At 34.5% G+C, this 16838-nt stretch overlaps 1 protein-coding gene across 1 annotated transcript in view; it reads left to right on the top strand.

Annotated features, from left to right (window-relative positions):
- ADGRA1 (adhesion G protein-coupled receptor A1) overlaps positions 1-16838 on the top strand; it is a 251711-nt gene that overhangs the window by 122597 nt on the left and 112276 nt on the right. The window contains exons 8-10 of the mRNA XM_074545040.1: positions 9347-9511; positions 12960-13158; positions 14412-14561. Of these exons, the coding sequence (XP_074401141.1) occupies positions 9347-9511; positions 12960-13158; positions 14412-14561 (514 nt within the window). The remainder of the gene's footprint in view (positions 1-9346; positions 9512-12959; positions 13159-14411; positions 14562-16838) is intronic.

Genomic DNA, 16838 nt, shown 5'->3' with positions numbered 1-16838 from the left:
ACTGAATTATATTTTGCACTGTATAAGTAATTTTTAAACATAGTAATAAGCTAAAATAAATAGTCTAAAATTGTTTCCAAATTAGCTATCTTTTTTAAAAAAGCTGTAAGTAGCTTGACTGATTTTTACCTTACATTACTTCTCTTTTGCCAGACTGTAAAATAAAAACCATTGTCTACCATAGCATATTTTAATAAGGATGGTTGATCTCCTGCCTACCTCGTTTACTGTGCCATTTAGTAGGTGACCTTGATGCTGATGGTGCAGTATGCACTGGAATGTGCAATATGCACATCTATTCAGAAAAAATGTTCTTTAAGTACATCATCACATTCGCTGTAATAGACTGGAAAAATACTCTGACTTGCTAAGTTATGTGATAAAGACTGTTAAAATAAGAAAAAATATTTTTGAATAAAACTCTAAGTCCTTAAACAGCTGTTGAAAAGCATTCAACATTTTAATTCCTCATTTATTTGCATTATACATGACACTTTGTAAGATAGAAGGCCATTGACCATAGAGCATAATCCTTATCCAGCCAAAAATGCTAATACTCAAGCAGCTGTGCCTCTGCTTTGATCTAGGTGCTGATCAGAATTAACTTATTAAAGATATAGTTTCAAACCTACTTTTAAAAACTGTACTATTTTAAAGTCAAATTTTTAAAATTAAAGACATGTATTGTTGAAAATAAGAAAAGATTTGCCATGTTATGACTGTTAAAATTATCTTCAGCATTTCTTAATATTAATCCTATCTTTACGACCATGTATATTATATCCTAATTAATATAATTATTATCATAAAAAATTGAAATAATATATAATAGCATGCTTGTTACATGTTACAATAGCATGTATTAATATGCTTGTTACATGATATTACACACTAATTTGTGATAGTTCTTAAGGCTAAATCATGGTTGTACAAGGCACTGAAACATCAGAATGACTCTGCCTCCCTGAGGCTATCAAACGTTAAGTATATGATTTGGACTAAAAATGGAGGTTACTTGAAATCAGTTCTTACAGTATCATATTTTGCCTTTGCATACCTAGTCTTTACACCAAATGTCCACTCTCTGTGGCTTTCTGTAATTGCACTAAAGGACAGACTTTGGCCTGTGCTGCTTAGCAATTTAAAGATTTCTATAGCTGGTTTTGAACAAAGAGGTGCAGTCATGTTCCAAAAGCTGCTTATTCAAACATTTTTAGGTGGTTATTTTATTGGGTAATTCCAGATATTTCTGGACGTGGACTTACAACACAAATATCATGTTAAACCCTTCTGTTTTATTAACTGGCACAGTAGAAGGATAAAATATCCAAACGTGTATTTTTTGTCTCCTATGATAAAGCAGAATAAACTAAAATAAATATTTTTGTTACAATAATTAAACTAAAGTTTTGAACTGTATTCCGGTTTGTGACATTTTTCTTGGCAAGGAGTATTCCCTTACAGGAGATCTTGAAAAGGTGTTTTCAATTCTGCTGCTAGCTTGCATTTATCATTTCTTGCCAATGATAATAATATTTGATTTTGCTGGTGTTTAATCTTCTGTCATTATGCCTGTGTATAAATGTCAGAGTCATATATGAAAATATACATGTGATATGGGACTAATTTCCTATCATTTGTGAATGGATCTAGCTGAATTTGTTAATGATGCTTCCATGAAGGCAGCCAGCCTCATTTCTTTAGCCTGGAATATTATATCAGTTCAATAATAAGCAGCAATTCTAACCCAACACATTCTGGTTCTCTGATATCCCTGAAGCCACATAGAAGGAAGGTCATGTAGGATTCTCTGCAGCACAGCATCTTTCCCAGCTTCCCCACTCTTCGCTTTCAGTGTTTGGAGAAGCTAGCAGGACAGTTATTAGAATATTAAACTGGAAAAAGAAACTAATGTAATTCTATGAACCAAGAAACTCCATTGTGGCAGAGATACTTTAATTTTCGAGAAGTTTCTTAATTTACCACAAAGAATATAATTACAATTTGGAAGTCTTTTTATTTCTAGTCTGCAAATCCTTGTGTAGAGTGTTTAACAGTGCTTATGCCCCGACAGCTGTAATAGCTGCTCTGGGACCATTACAGTCCACAAGTGCTCCTTCTGAGAACATTAAACTGTGAAGAAAGTTAAGAACCCATAAAAAGGAGAGCTACAGCTGGAGAAACAAACATGCTCTCAACTAAACCTGGGCTAACAGGTGCCAGGATCAAAAGTTATTTTCAGATGTAATTTTTGTTGTGTAGATGGATTTGCCACTGGAAATACAGTCTCTTAGGACTGAATTTTGATCCCCTGAAAATTGTGTTTTTCTATTATACTCTGTGTTAAGTATCTCAGTCTTCTAAAAATGGTTGACAAACCTAGTTTATTTTGTGGGGGTTTTTAATTAAAAAAAAAAATTAAGCTTAAGAATCTGTTTAAAATCCTCCAAGTGTTTATTTACATTGTGACACTAACCACTGCCAAGTAAATAATGAAATAAATAGTAGTGTTTGAGATGAGAGGTATATGATTATGTGAAAATCTCAAAAATGTGGAGAAGAAACAAAGAATTTCAAATCAGGGTCCACTTTTCATAGCAAAGGTACAAAAAAATTTCAAACATATAAAATGTTGTGGGTTGAAACTTTTGATCATAATTTGCATTATCCGAATAGGAGGTTGATTCCAATTAATACTTTTTTACTGTTTGAAATTGTCACTGCAGATATTAGTAAGGAATTAGGAGCTTGATTGAGGCAGTTTCACTAGAAGTATAAAGATTATTTAAGATATGATTAGAGAAAGAAATTGATTCCATGAGTAGACAAGTGGTATCATGGCAAGTTTGAGATCCAGGCAGACACTTCCTATAAGAAAGAACAAAATGCTTCCAGGACCTCTGTGTGAAAGGCAGAAATTCAAGGCATGTAATGACCCAGATGATCCCTGAACTTTGTTAACAGTTTGGGCAGGAATGCATCTGGAAAAGACATGAAGCAAGCAGCAGCGGTTTGAACTAGTCCTAGGTAAAAAAACCAGCCTGAAAATCCCTGATAAGGATGTTGGTAGGTTGGATACTTGACTGAAAGTTCAGATATGTACAAAATCATGGCAGAATATTGGAGATTGCACAAGATTAACAAGATTAGAACAAATCCAATTAACTTGATTCAGAAATGCAGATGTTTTATAATCACTTTGTGTTCTGCTGCAGGAGTATTTTGGAGATGAGCAGCTATGGGTCATACTGAGAAATCCAGGGAGATAAGCAGAAATTGTTCAGTGCTGATATTTTTTGCTTTACCTAATTGACCCAGTTTGACCTTTAGCTGTCAAGGACCTAGGAAACAAATGAAGCAAAATAACAGTTTAAATTGCAAATCAATATTTCTGTATTATTTTGAGGTCACTTTAAACTTTGTAGGCAATGGTACACAACTCATTTCAGGCACTGGAGGCAGAAAAGAACTACTGACAGATGTGACTTCACCAGCAGTCTTCTCATATATCAGATAGGAAGATAATATTTTAAATTATTGCAGAATATTATTAAATGCCCAGGGTAAGGATTTCATAATGGGAGATTAAGAGTATCTTCATGTGAATTAATTTGGAAGATTAATTAAACTTAGGTCTTTTATCTAAAAATATTTCAATTACCTGAATAAAATCAATGACAGCTTTATTACTAATCGGTATGGGGAATATTTTAACATATAACCTGTGGAGAGACTGATACAATGAAAAGCAAAAGCAGCAAGCACGATACCCTCTGTCATTAAAGTAATAGACCATTACCTAAGAGTTCTGCTGTATCATAAAATTTGTAGGCTTAATTTGGGTAAGAGCTTATTGAAACATGATTGAAAAATAGGTATTTTCACAAAAAATATATGTAAGTATTTTGGCTGCTAGAATTAAAATACCCTAGAAATATAGTAAGTCAGAACAATAAAAACATTTTGATGGGGTCCTTGAAGAATGATACAAAAAAAATATACTTTCTTTGGTGTTGACACCAGATTAAGATGCCTTGCACTAAATTTTGTCCTCTCACTTCCCTCTCTGCTGATATCCAGCAGCTATATATGGGTCTATCCAGCCACAACTCTGAAATGTTGAGTAGTAAGAACAAAAATTGACGTTTTATCCCCCACAAGGGAGAATCAGAGGGTTTTGCTTTGACTTTTTAAGGCCAGAATGATTTTAATGTGGCCCTTCAAACAGCTGCAGCTACACAGCTGAGGACACGCTGCACTGCAGCAGCAGTTGGGAGTCAACATCTCAGGGCTGGCTTTTTCTAAAGTACTTTTCCTGTCAACAGCAGTGTTAGATATAATTGCACATTTTCTCTGAGTCCAGGCAGTAGTTTGTAAATCTGTGAACCAAATGTGAGCATATCAGAGCATTTATGACATACATCCAGAATCCAGTGCCAGTTAAACCACCCTAAATATTGGTGAAACAAACAATTCCTACAAAGAAATGCTTGTTAGAAATATTAAAACAACGACTGAATTACTTTTTAATTTTCATATGTTTCAATCTGCTCAACATTGAGAATGTATTGTAGGGCATATTCCCATTAATATGCTGGGATTCCATGAAAATGGCTCCTCTCCCTCCCTTATCTCCCTGCAGGATAAACCCCCCCTGTATTTAATTGTTTATGGTATTGTGATTGAGTGGCTCCTGGCCATTACAAAATAAAGTTTACACTGTAAGAGAGACACCAAATACTGAGAAAGAATAGAGATTGTTCCTGAAGTTCTTATGTAGGAAACTGCTGTCCTACGTTCTTTTTAGATCTTTCCAAATTTCTTCCAAGTGGGCAAGTAAAACAAGTCAGTATTCTAACCCTAATATATCAACCAGCCCATAAAATGTACATTATATAATTTATTTCTGCATTTGTATCATGTCAAAGTAATATGCATTTGACAAATATTTTGAAATTGTAAAATTAATTTATTTTGGTAGTAGATTTTTATTTGGTTTACTGTGGTTTTGTCCCTCTGTTGGTTTTTAGTTTTTTTCTGTTAGTATATTGTTATTAAATCGAGGTCCTTTCCAACTCTTGTCATGCTTCTAGAATGTGAACAAATTAGCTGATAGTTCAATTATAGAAAAAGGTATGTTATAGCACATTACATTTCTTGGGTACCCACAGATGGTATTAAATGGTAAGTTAAGCTTTGTCTTTATATGCAATCAAAAGAAAAAAAAAAGATGTGTATTGCATTACCTCTGTGTTTGAGAAATTGATTACACCTGAAAATACTTGCTAGACATCTCACATAAAATGAATACCAACTTTCATCTTCCTTTTTTTCTTGCTGTTGCCTGGACACAAGTTTACTTCAAAGGCCATCAGCCTTCTAAAGCTGTTTCTTTCAAGGGTAAATAACTAATTTTGTCAGAGAGATCAGACTAGCAATTTGAGTTCAGACAAGTGCCTTGATTTACAGATTCTCTCTTCATTTTCCATGTTTTAACCTTATGTCCCCTGTGAAAGGCTGTATTCCGAGCATCAGTGTACTCTGGAGACCAACACTCATTTTTTAAATTGCATGTTAGTATTAATAATTTAAGGTGGTATGGGTTGGAGGCACGTTGTGCAGACCTTCTGCCTGAACTGTGGGAACACATTAGCTATTTATCTGTGTGAAGAAGAATATGAGAAAACCTAAATGTCTCCTGAGTTAGAGTAAATAATTTTTATTTTCCTGCAGGAAGACCAGTTGGTTCTTCCTAAATCTTACAAAAACTCAAGTCAGACTTTAAAGTATTTCTTGTGGAAAGCCAATCAAAACATGGTGTTAAAGTCCCTTCTTTATTTGTTACTTTGTTTCCTGGCATGCGGATGACTGCTGGGGCGTACAGTAAATGTCGATATAGTACTTCTTCAGGACATGGCTGAGTAACTTTGCATAATGAGACCTACTTCTGATTGTCTAATTAGTTATGCATAGCTGTAGCAATGCAAAACTATGCCTCAAATAGAACTCTATTGTCATAGGTTACTTGATTACATGACTATGGCTTCCGTGTGCATTATGGTTCCTCTTTTTATAATGACAAATGCCACGGGCTTCAGTTGAATATCAGAACAACTTCTTCATGCAATTGCATCAGCTGTACATTTTAATTAATTTTTCAATATGTCAATCATCACATTTGTAAAAAGGAATTCTACCATGCATGAAATTTCCCAGTACAAAAAAAGAATCATGTATATTCTCTTTCCTCTTTTCAATGTTTTAATGAGAAGGTCACTGCCATTTCAAAGGGAAAGTTGAGAAAAGCCTGCTAGCCATCCTTTTCTCATCAGGCAGCAGTCTTCCTATTCAGTTAGCCTTGATACCATCTCATGAATATCTTGACTTCATTTTACCGTCATAGAATATCACAGAATTGTTATGGTTTCAAAAATCCTCTAAGATCATCAAGGCCAAGTGTTTAGCACTAAACCATATCCCCAGGTGCTGCATCCACATGGTATTTTGAATACTTCCTGGGAGATGATTCCACAGTTCTGCTGGGCAGCCTGTTCCAATGCAGGACCACCCTTTTCATAATATCTAATCTTAACCTTCCGCCTGCTGCAACTTGAGGCCATTTCTTCTCATCCTGAAAGTCAAAATTTCCTTGCAAAGTGGCAACTGTCACACTGCTGACGAGTGGGATGTGATTGCTAATGCAGAGGGCGTAGGAATGCTTGTTGACTCATGTTCCATCCTTAGGAAAGCTGCAAAGCTGGGGCAAGATTGTTGGCACTTGTCGCCCAATGTTTATTAGCTCTTGTGAGATAGGACAGTCGAGAAAAGAATACAGCCAAAGGAGCCATCTTCTCCTCTCCTCTCTTAATTCTTTTGAGGTTTTGTCAAGCTCCTAAATCAGAGTCCTGCCATGTTCTCAGGTTATGGCAGATGTCTTGCCTTTATCCAAGACTTGTTGCCATTGCCAAGAGAGATCAAGAATGCCTTTTGACTATGGGTGAGAGTCTCTGGGTGTGCATATGCAACCATGCCAAGACTTAAACTATGTAACTGACCTACTAGAAAACTTTGTGAAGTAGAGTTTTAAAATTCTATACCCAGGAAAGGCCCACCCCTTCCTTCTGGTCTGCCTGGACTGTGAAGTCAAAGTCTTCAAGGATTACAAGCAGAGAGAATGCTAAAGGACCAAGCTGACTGCTTTTTTTGAGTATTAAAAGACTTTTTTTTTTTTTTAATTCAGTCCCCCAAATTCTCCAGAGATATAAGATCAATTTATCATTTGTCATATCCAGATGGTAAGCAAATGAACAGTTTCACCATTGGGCTTGCTATCAAGATATTCCAAGAGGAATATAAATGAATGCATCATTTGCAGTGGCCAGATGGCAATTCAGAAGACAATTTCATGATCTAGTCACTATATTGCATAAACCTATTCTGGCTTGTTTTCTATCACCATCTGAAGAAAGGGCAATAGAAGATTAAAAGTGTGAATGTGAGGAGTTTCTTGTCTTTTGAGATAATTTGAACCAGTGTTCAAGTATTGCGCTTCTATCAGAAACAAGGCTGGTGTACCAGTAAATATTTGTCTCTGAGTCTAGGAAACTTCATCTACTGAGGGGAGACCTGTTAAGCAGCAGATACATTTACATCAGAACACATTTCAGCAGTTTAAATAAATGGAAAATGTACCCTTTTTTTATCTGCATACTGATTACTTGTAAAATTTATAATAAGCTGAAATATGGTATGTACCTACCATCACCATCATCATTGTTTCCAATTTTATCACATTTTTATTATTAACAATGTTTGTAGATATTTTCTAGAAAATATATCAGAAGATCAGCACAACTATCGTACATTCTGTTCATTTTTGAAGTCTCCACGTGTTGATGCCACAAGTGATTGTATCTTCTGCCTTTTCTTTCAGCAAAAAAGCTTTATGCATAATTGTTTTTATAAGCTCTAGGAATATGATCTTTCTTAACTGTCTATAATGATGTGAGATTGTTGTGATGTATGAAATATAATATTTAATTAAAACATTGTTAAACTGGCTAATTTCACTGAAGTACTTCTCCCTGAAAGCAAAAAGATGTATTAAAAATTAGCTGAGAGGCTGCTGTTACTGGGCTATTCACCTGAGACTTCTTAAGAGAACAATTACTTCTTTTGACATTGAAATACTGAGCTACTGTCTGAGAACAGATAATAATGCTTTTTCTATATTTTTTGCTATAAAACTATGTTAGAATTCATTGTAAAAATGAAATAGGGGGTTACAAGGCACTTGGAGTTCAAAGCCATCATAAATAGGAATAATGTGATATTTTTAAAGTTACTATTTAATAATAAATTTCACTGAATATCTGGAGAAATATCTGAAATTCTGAAACAACTATCTTAAATCAAAGGCGATTTATTGTGATTTGCTTGTTTTCTGAGGCCCTAGATAACAGCCCCATAGTAGGTTCTTGAGAAAATCATCTTTCAAAATTTCAGGCTCTACAAAAAAAGGGCTAAAGGCAACAAGTAAATTTTTTAGGTTTTTTTTTAAACACAGAGGTGAAATAAATTTATTAACTGTTAATTCAGTCCTTCAATTTTTATAGTGTACATTCTCTCTCACCCCACTGTGTTTCTTCCCACATAATTTTTAATCGTCTAAACCACAAGGCATATTCAAAGACAAGCCATTTCTGTAAAGCAAAGTAAATACTTCAGATAAATGCTACTTCTTTTCCCCTCCCAACTACTCTCAAAAGCTGTAATTTGTTTAAAACTGTAGCAAAATGTATTTCTAACCCCATGGCAGATTTAAGATATAATGTGTTACCTTCTTAAAATGCAGTAGTTAGCATTATTTTTGGTCTATGACATCTGTAGAGTTGGAGTAATTGAATAATGTTCTGCCCCTGATAGCAGAGTGCCAGATTCTGGTGTTAAAATGCCTCAGGATCTGTAATCACAGCTGAAGGCAAACCCATTCTCTGTGGGTTGGTTGTGTGGTCCACTTGAAGTTCCTTTCTGACTTCCAAGTGCTTGGTTAGGCAACAAACCAAATATTCTGTAGTACCTGGGGAAAACAGAATGGGCTTTGATAAATGGTTTATATTTTTTGTGATGATTTGTGATTTGTGTTATAGCCTGTTACTACCTGAGTAGTCAATACAAATTGGTGCTGCTAAGAGCTTACTACCACTTCCATACTGTCTGACCTTCTGATATCATAGACCAAACCCCATTCTGATGTTTTCATAAAAAATAAGTTGATGTCAGAAAACCAGTGACTTGATATCTGTATAATTAATTGTACACAATGATGATTCTTTTACTTTTTTAGTGAACTTATCCTATCCAGTATTGACATTGATGCAACTGGAGATTGGGAGTGTCTAGTCAAGAATTCCCATGGAAATAGCACCAAACAAGTAGAAATTGTGGTACTTGAAACAGCTGCTCCCTACTGCCCTGCAGAGAGAATTATTAACAACAAGGGAGACTTCAGGTATGACTTTCTGGGTTTGGAGTGTGTTTCATATATTAATGGAGGTACAGACCATATTCATGCTTACATGACACTTCACTCTCAGTTATAAATCACTTATTTTAGTTGTCATTTTTATATAATGTGGTAGGGAGGAGAGCGCTGTATGATTTTGATGGGAAATGGGACCTAGTGCTTCAAGAGAAGCAGTGGTTTGTGAAAGACAGGAAATCTAATTCCTCACTATGCATTATAGAAATTTTTTAAGAAATTAGATAAATTAGAGAAGATTTTTCTTGGTCTTTGTAAAAGTTGTTAACACTGCATTAAAACATTAGAAGATTAAAGCTTCAGTGCTTTACTTTTTAAAGTCTGTTCTGGTTCGGATGGCTTTGTTCAGCTGAGATTAGAGGTAAGAAATTACATGAGACTGTTAGTAAAATATTTCACTGAGGAGGATCAAAATAGAAAGTAAAACTATTTAGTAAAATAAATAGATTGTACGAGGTGAGCTTAAGGACACAAAGTTCTACCAATGTATCCCATGCTTACAAAATACATCTGTCCTGCTATCTGAATCCTAGGAGCTGCAAGATTTTGTAGAGTAAATGTAGCTTTTGCTCCATCATTACTTTTATCTATATATGCTGGTGGGGCTTTTTAAAATTGTAATAATTTTAATCAGAAGCAAAGGTTCCTGTGGAATTTGGTATTATTTTCAGCCAGCTCTAAAATACACCAATGGTATGCACAAAGCTCTTAAACAAAACCTGCTTGACAATAAGACTGATGTATGATGGCAATCCCATTGAGAAATCAAGACAGTAATTTGTTACCAAATGAATTATAATGATAATTCGGCTTGAATAGATAATGAAAGGAAAGTGGATGAGGAAAGACGCCTTTCTTAAATAGCAGAATTTTCTGTGAATATTTCTGACCCAGAAGCCTCTATTTATTTTCAGGTTACCTTTAAAACTTAAAAGCCCAAAGGGTTTGTCTACTATTTCTTGTATTTGAATAAAAGTAAAGGATTGAATTAGAAAGAAGTGGATATAAAAACCTACTCAAATAATCTGTTTTCTCTTTACTACAAAGCTATTTTATTATGTGTTAACCTCAGTACCAGCGAGTTTGCCTCTTTCATTGAGGCAAAATTGCTGAAGCAATGCATATATATGGATTAAATTTCATTAGAGACCTTTGACAATCTTAGCTATAGATTTTTTTGTCATCACAATGGCTGCAATTGTGCTTTTTCATACTGGATATGCTGAAATAGGTTTTCATTAGATCTTTAAAAAATATATATACTTTGTATCAGAAAACTCATACTGAATGTTTTAGATGGCAACTCTATGAAGTTCATGTTCTTGCCTTAAAATGACATCCTTTTCTCCATAAATAAATATATATAAATCTTCATGCTGCACAAACTAACACCAGGGGCATTTTTGTCATTTTATATAAATCAAAAGAACAAGAGTGGACATTTCTCAACCTATTGATCATCTTGCTAGAAATCCATATAAATTTATTTTTAAAATGTACATCAAAAGGATGCTGAGTCCATAGGTTCTTTTGGCATTTGAGAGAATGAATTTAAAATCGTGGAGAATTTATGAGGCTCCAACTCAGCATTAACGCTTGAAATTGTTCAAAGGTTTATCCTCAGAGATGGAGCTTTCACACCAGCAAGTTTTCTTACAAAGGTCTTTGAAGTTTTGGTAACATAACAAGTATGGAAGTAAAAAGAATTGAATCACAAAGGCAAAGCTAGAAAGAACTGTTCTTTTATTGGGCCAAAGAAAGGGGAAAAAAGCATCAACTGTCAGGGGAGTGTGGCTATTTCAGAGGTCCAGCCTAGGTGGTATTTATAATTGTGTAACTGCAGCAAGAATTAGGCGCTGAGAGTCAGAATAAACTGGCCTTTTCTGCTAAGAGGTTTTCTCTATCATGGCCATATTCTACCTTTTTTTTTTTTTTTGGTTGCTGTTTTATAGAATGCTGTAAGCTTATTCTGAAAGGCAAATGAAAATGTTGCTACATGCTATTATTCCTAGTCATAAAGGCTGGATTCTGCTCACTGTGACAATGCTAGGTTCAGAATTATCTCTTTAGTTTCACTTTTGAATTAAGTTGCCAATAAGTGGGGCCCAATTGCATTAATGCAAATTTTTACTAAAAATAATTCATCCCAGAGGCAAAAGTCCTCTATGATACTATATGCTCTATATACTACTTTACATATTTTGATTTTTTGGGAAAGCTTCTTTCATTATTCATTTTTTATCGACTGTTTTTACATTACACTTTGAATTTTTTCAGTGACAGCTGTGAAAAATAAAAGTATTTTTCTTCTTAGCTTTTCTTTGAGATGAAGAAAACTTTTATAGTCCAAAACCTTTCAATATATTATATAACAATGTACAATTGAATATGCATTGTGTAACTAGAGGAGCTAATACATTTGTTTGAGGAAAGGTTGATTGCCAAGCTGTAATTTCATTGAAAGGCAGAATATTTTTGTGATTTATTTGGTTCACTCATCAGATCAGTGCAATTAAAGAACCATATCCTTCCCACACCTGCTGACTCGCTGATGATATGCTTATGGCTTTCTTTGATTTCTGCCAGTTACCTGATCCTGCTATGTCCACACTAGGCTGTAAATGACAATAGATTCTGTATCTGTAGAAATAGATCCATTGTGCCATTCTAGAGAATGCAGCAGAAAAGCACTTTCTATACACAGAAAGTGTGTTTCATAACAGACCAATCAGCTCAATAGAAGAATTGTGGCTGCCCTTGATTTAGTTTGTTTTCAAAGACTGTTTTGGAATCATACTACATAAATCATGTATTCTTAAACAGCTAATTTTTGAGGGCTAGTTCCTTCCTCCTTCATGATGTGTGATCTCTGCTGAAATCTTGTACACTGTTCTCTGACACATTTGGGACTTTTTGGTTTTTTCGAGGCTTTTTAGTGGTAGGTCAAAATGCAAAGCAGAGATTGTCAGGTACATTTTGGGCCCTTAGTTTTAAGAGCATTTAGTAATAGTGTTTGGTTTTTTGGGGTTTTTTGGTTTTCTTTTTCTTCACGTACTTACTGCTCTGCTTTTTGCAGTCTGCAGACATTAATGTAGTTAAAACACCAACCATATATTTTTCCTTAACATTAAACACCTTCCTGGAATTAACGCAGAATGAATGTGTGACCAGCTAGACTTGAACCTGTATAATTCTGCATTTTCCAAGGAAACAAAGTAATTAATTATAAAACACTTTGAAGTAAAAGTTAAAATAGACGTTTTTCCTCTTATACCACTTTACTTTGTTGTATATGGTCATATATATATATATAGATAGATATAGATATAGAAATATAGATATATATATGTACTACTTAATTAATATATATTGTAAGTTGCCTTTTGCATTTTAATTTTTACTACCATGGTGTTTCTAGGTGGCCCAAAACTTTGGCTGGGATAACTGCTTACCAGCCCTGTCTGCAGTACTCTTTTAACTCTGGTGCATTTCACAATGGTGCAGAAGAGGCAAAGGCGTGGCGCAAATGTAACCGAACTGGACGCTGGGATGAAGAAAACTACTCTGAATGTCCTTATTCACAAGAAATAACTCAAGTTCTTCATGCTTTTAGTCAGGTAACATTTTGAAATCCAAGGCTCCCTTTCTCTAGTACTGAGCTTGTTGGATAGCATAGAAATGTCAGTTCAGCCATAAGTTTGGGATAGATGGACTTTTAACAAAATGCTTTACATGAGAGACAACCATTTGTTTTGTTGGCAATTGGAAGTTTAGTAGGAACAAGTGCACAGCATTAACTTTATCTTAATATTTTTTTCCATTAGGTGCTTAGAATCTAGATCATTATTAGTAATGCTGGCAGGGTGATCAGCACTTGACTTTCCTTCCCCTCATACGGTTTTCCAGAAAGATGTTCATTTCTCATGGAGTCCCATATCAGAGTTTTATCAGCTGAAGTGCCTTTCCTCCTTAGAATGCCTTTTTGATGTCTTCAAAAAAAGCAGTACCTTAATTGTTTCTTATGGATAAGTAAAAGAATGAGATGAAAAAGTAGATGGATAGAAATTAAAGAGAAAAAAAGAATGTAACAGGAAACACTGTGGAGGATGGCCCAGATTTGTAACTGCCATACTGATTTTACAAATTTCAGTTTCCTAGACCATTTCTTCCCTGGTAGTATCAGTAGTGCTGGATAAGGCCACAGAAAGTTTGTTTTCAAATGGATTCAGAAATAAGAGTAATTAATATATTAAGAGGGCCATTGCAATTACAGGGTAATAAAGTAATTAGAGAGACGTCTAGAATCCAGTCCATTCTTCTGTAAGCAATGAGGTGAGTTTGGGTTTCTCAGGACCTTAGACACTCAGGAATTTATAACCTCTGAGGATGGAGGCTGCACAATTTCTTGGGGCTAACCTGTTCAAATGCCCAACTACTCTTGCAACAGGAAAGATTTTCTTCACAGCCAGGCTGATCTTGTTCTCCCATCATGTGCCACTGAGTATAGGAACCCTTGCTGACACTGTTGTTTTCAAGAATGTCTAGAGATAGAGGCAAGGCAAGGTAAATAGCTTGGTATATTTTATGAAGCCAGATAGTTACAGTCTAGAAAAAGTAGACAAAAATCTTCAAAATGTGTTCGTCTTTTGTGGGGGTGTCTTCAGATAACAGCAATGTAATCTAAGACCTAAGGCTGAAAATACATTCATGTGCCTGAATATTCCCCTGAAATGTATATCCATGGCATACTGATGCACATACATCCATGTGAAATTAAGGCAGGCATTGTACCAACGGATGTGATCTCCAGTTTTTGAAGAGAATGAAGGTAGCTGATTTATTAAGGCTAACAGTTCTAATCTGTTTTCAGATGCACATCAATTTGACAACTGTGCTGGAGTTTTCCCGCCAGCTGACAGCCTACACAAGAGGTGCTTCCCTCTTTGCGGATAAAATGGATGTCATATATTTGGCTTATATAATGGAAAAGTTAATTGTCTTCGTGGATGAAGTTGAAGATGTAAGATATCTCCTCTATGCTTAAAAAAAGTATCAGTTAGAAGTGAAGTCTTCTCATGTGGCCCTGCTCTTAATGTATGCGGGTACACTGTGAAGAGTAGCTTCTAAAACTGATTGCTGATTGCAAATGTTCTGCGTAAACTGTGATGTGTCTCTTTGTGCCAAAAAGGAAACTAAGTCTTCTTTGCTGATGACAAGGGCATTGCTGCTTAGGAATAAAACCTTTTTTCAATGAGCCACTTAATTAAATTTCTTTTTAAGTTTATTTTCTATCATGGCTAACGTGTTAGAATGGACTCTGGCTGGCCACTGGAGCTACACATGCTTCTTTTGTTTTCTCCATTTTATCAGAAGGTTTTCACTGAATTTTGAAAGGTGGTATCACTTGTAAAGAAAAGATAATATGTCTTTATGTGCAATTTCTTACAGAAACTTTTAGCATTATGTATGCCATTTTTGCAGCAAAATCTAATCAGAATTATACAAACCCTATGGGAAAAGTAGGTTTTTAGAGAGAACATAAATGTTCATCCTTTTTTTTTACTGTTAATTTTCAGAGTAACTATTTGCATAAACATTTGATAAACTGTAATTTTTGACCAAATGATGTTTTCTTTTGGTTTGGCAATGTTCATTCCATTCTGGCTCTGGGAATTGTAACAGTTAATATTTCAGTGCCAATTTGAGAAAGTCTCCAACTTCAATTTCACCATAATACACTAGATCTAAAGTATATTATTAAGCGCTCTCCAAGAATCATGTTTCAAAGCTGCAACTTTATTTCAGATCAGAATCCTGATAAGATCTTTCTGCTTTCTGACAAAACAAAAATTTGACATTCAAAAGAAACAGCTGGAATTACCATAAAGCCTCTTTGTTTTTCTAGCACTGATGTATTTTCCATTAAAGCTGAGCACCATCTCTAATCTTTTAAATGACTTCTTCCAGCTTTCAAATAGGTTTTCATTTCTGCTGTTTTTTGTATCAAAACATCTCTATCTCCATCACTTACGTCTACATCTCTGATATAGTAATACCTTATTTTCTAATTCATAACATTTTTCCTAATTTTTTTCTCTTTTCCTTTACCTCTCTCTCAAGTTTTCTAGATAGAGTTCTCATCCATTGAGTTCTCAACTAGCATCCATTTCTTAGCTCTCACTTACAAGGTACAAAAGCACCAATGAAATTTGAACATGCATAATAGTGTAAATTTTTGTATTTTCAATGACATGACTTTACTCTTCATTAATGCACTTAATTATAGTATAAATTACTTCCTTTTCTTATTTCTCTCCTTTTGTATATTTATAGACTATTGTTCTGCCCTCAGTAAGTTACTGCCTAGCTGATTGGTGTTTGCTTTTATAGTTTCTCATAAATCACTCCAGACTCTTAATGTGATTCATTATTATTCATTTTATCAATAACTCTGTCACATTGTCAAAAGCCATCTAGAATTATCTAGTAATTATGTTCTCAAAAATAGATTAAATATTTCAGGAACAGTCACATAAAATTTCACATGTAGTCTCATTATTTGTTTCCTTTGCAATGCATGGGAAATTTATCTTGTTTTTATTGAAAATGCAGAACTAACTTCATAACCTCAGCAATCTTTTAAATCTTTTTCACCATTCCTGAATTTCTGTTTTCCTTTCCACTGAATCATCTGTGTATTTGTCTTATTTTTTGCTTCTATTACCGTGACTTTTTGGCTTCTCGAACTTTTCTTTAACAATATTTCTCAGTTGTTTTTCTCTTCTATTTACCTTTTTATTCAGGTTTACTTGTGATAACTGGGTATATCTTTTCCATATCTTTGCCTTCAAATATATCGGTACTGTGGTCATGTTAATTTTGAAATTTTACTCAAATTAAGTTTTTTAATTTTAAGAAGCAAACATTTTTATTCCATCTTGAAATAATTACAGAAAATATTCGCAGTGATATTTATTCTTTCTAAATGAAGCTACTAATAAAATTTCAAACACACATTTACCAAAATCTGTAAAATGTCACCTAGCAAAACAAAGATCTCTTGTTTTGAATTAGGCACAAGTGTGAATTAAACCTACCAAAGCTATGGCTCATGAGATGATCTAAGTTTCTATCAGCACCTGAGCTATATCTCAAATTTACTCCACTATGTCTGTAACAAAGATGTCTTTTGAATATGTTTTTCCTTCCCCCAAGCCTCCCCCTCAAGGTCCTTTGATTAAACATAAAGCAGTTCTTTAGAGGGCAAGGCCAATTTTAATTAGTTTATAAAAGAGGG

Source organism: Zonotrichia albicollis, chromosome 7 (genome assembly GCF_047830755.1).
Source record: "Zonotrichia albicollis isolate bZonAlb1 chromosome 7, bZonAlb1.hap1, whole genome shotgun sequence".
NCBI lineage: Eukaryota > Metazoa > Chordata > Aves > Passeriformes > Passerellidae > Zonotrichia > Zonotrichia albicollis.
The sequence above is the reverse complement of the archived record's forward strand: the minus strand, read 5'-3'. Positions and strand labels throughout refer to the sequence as shown.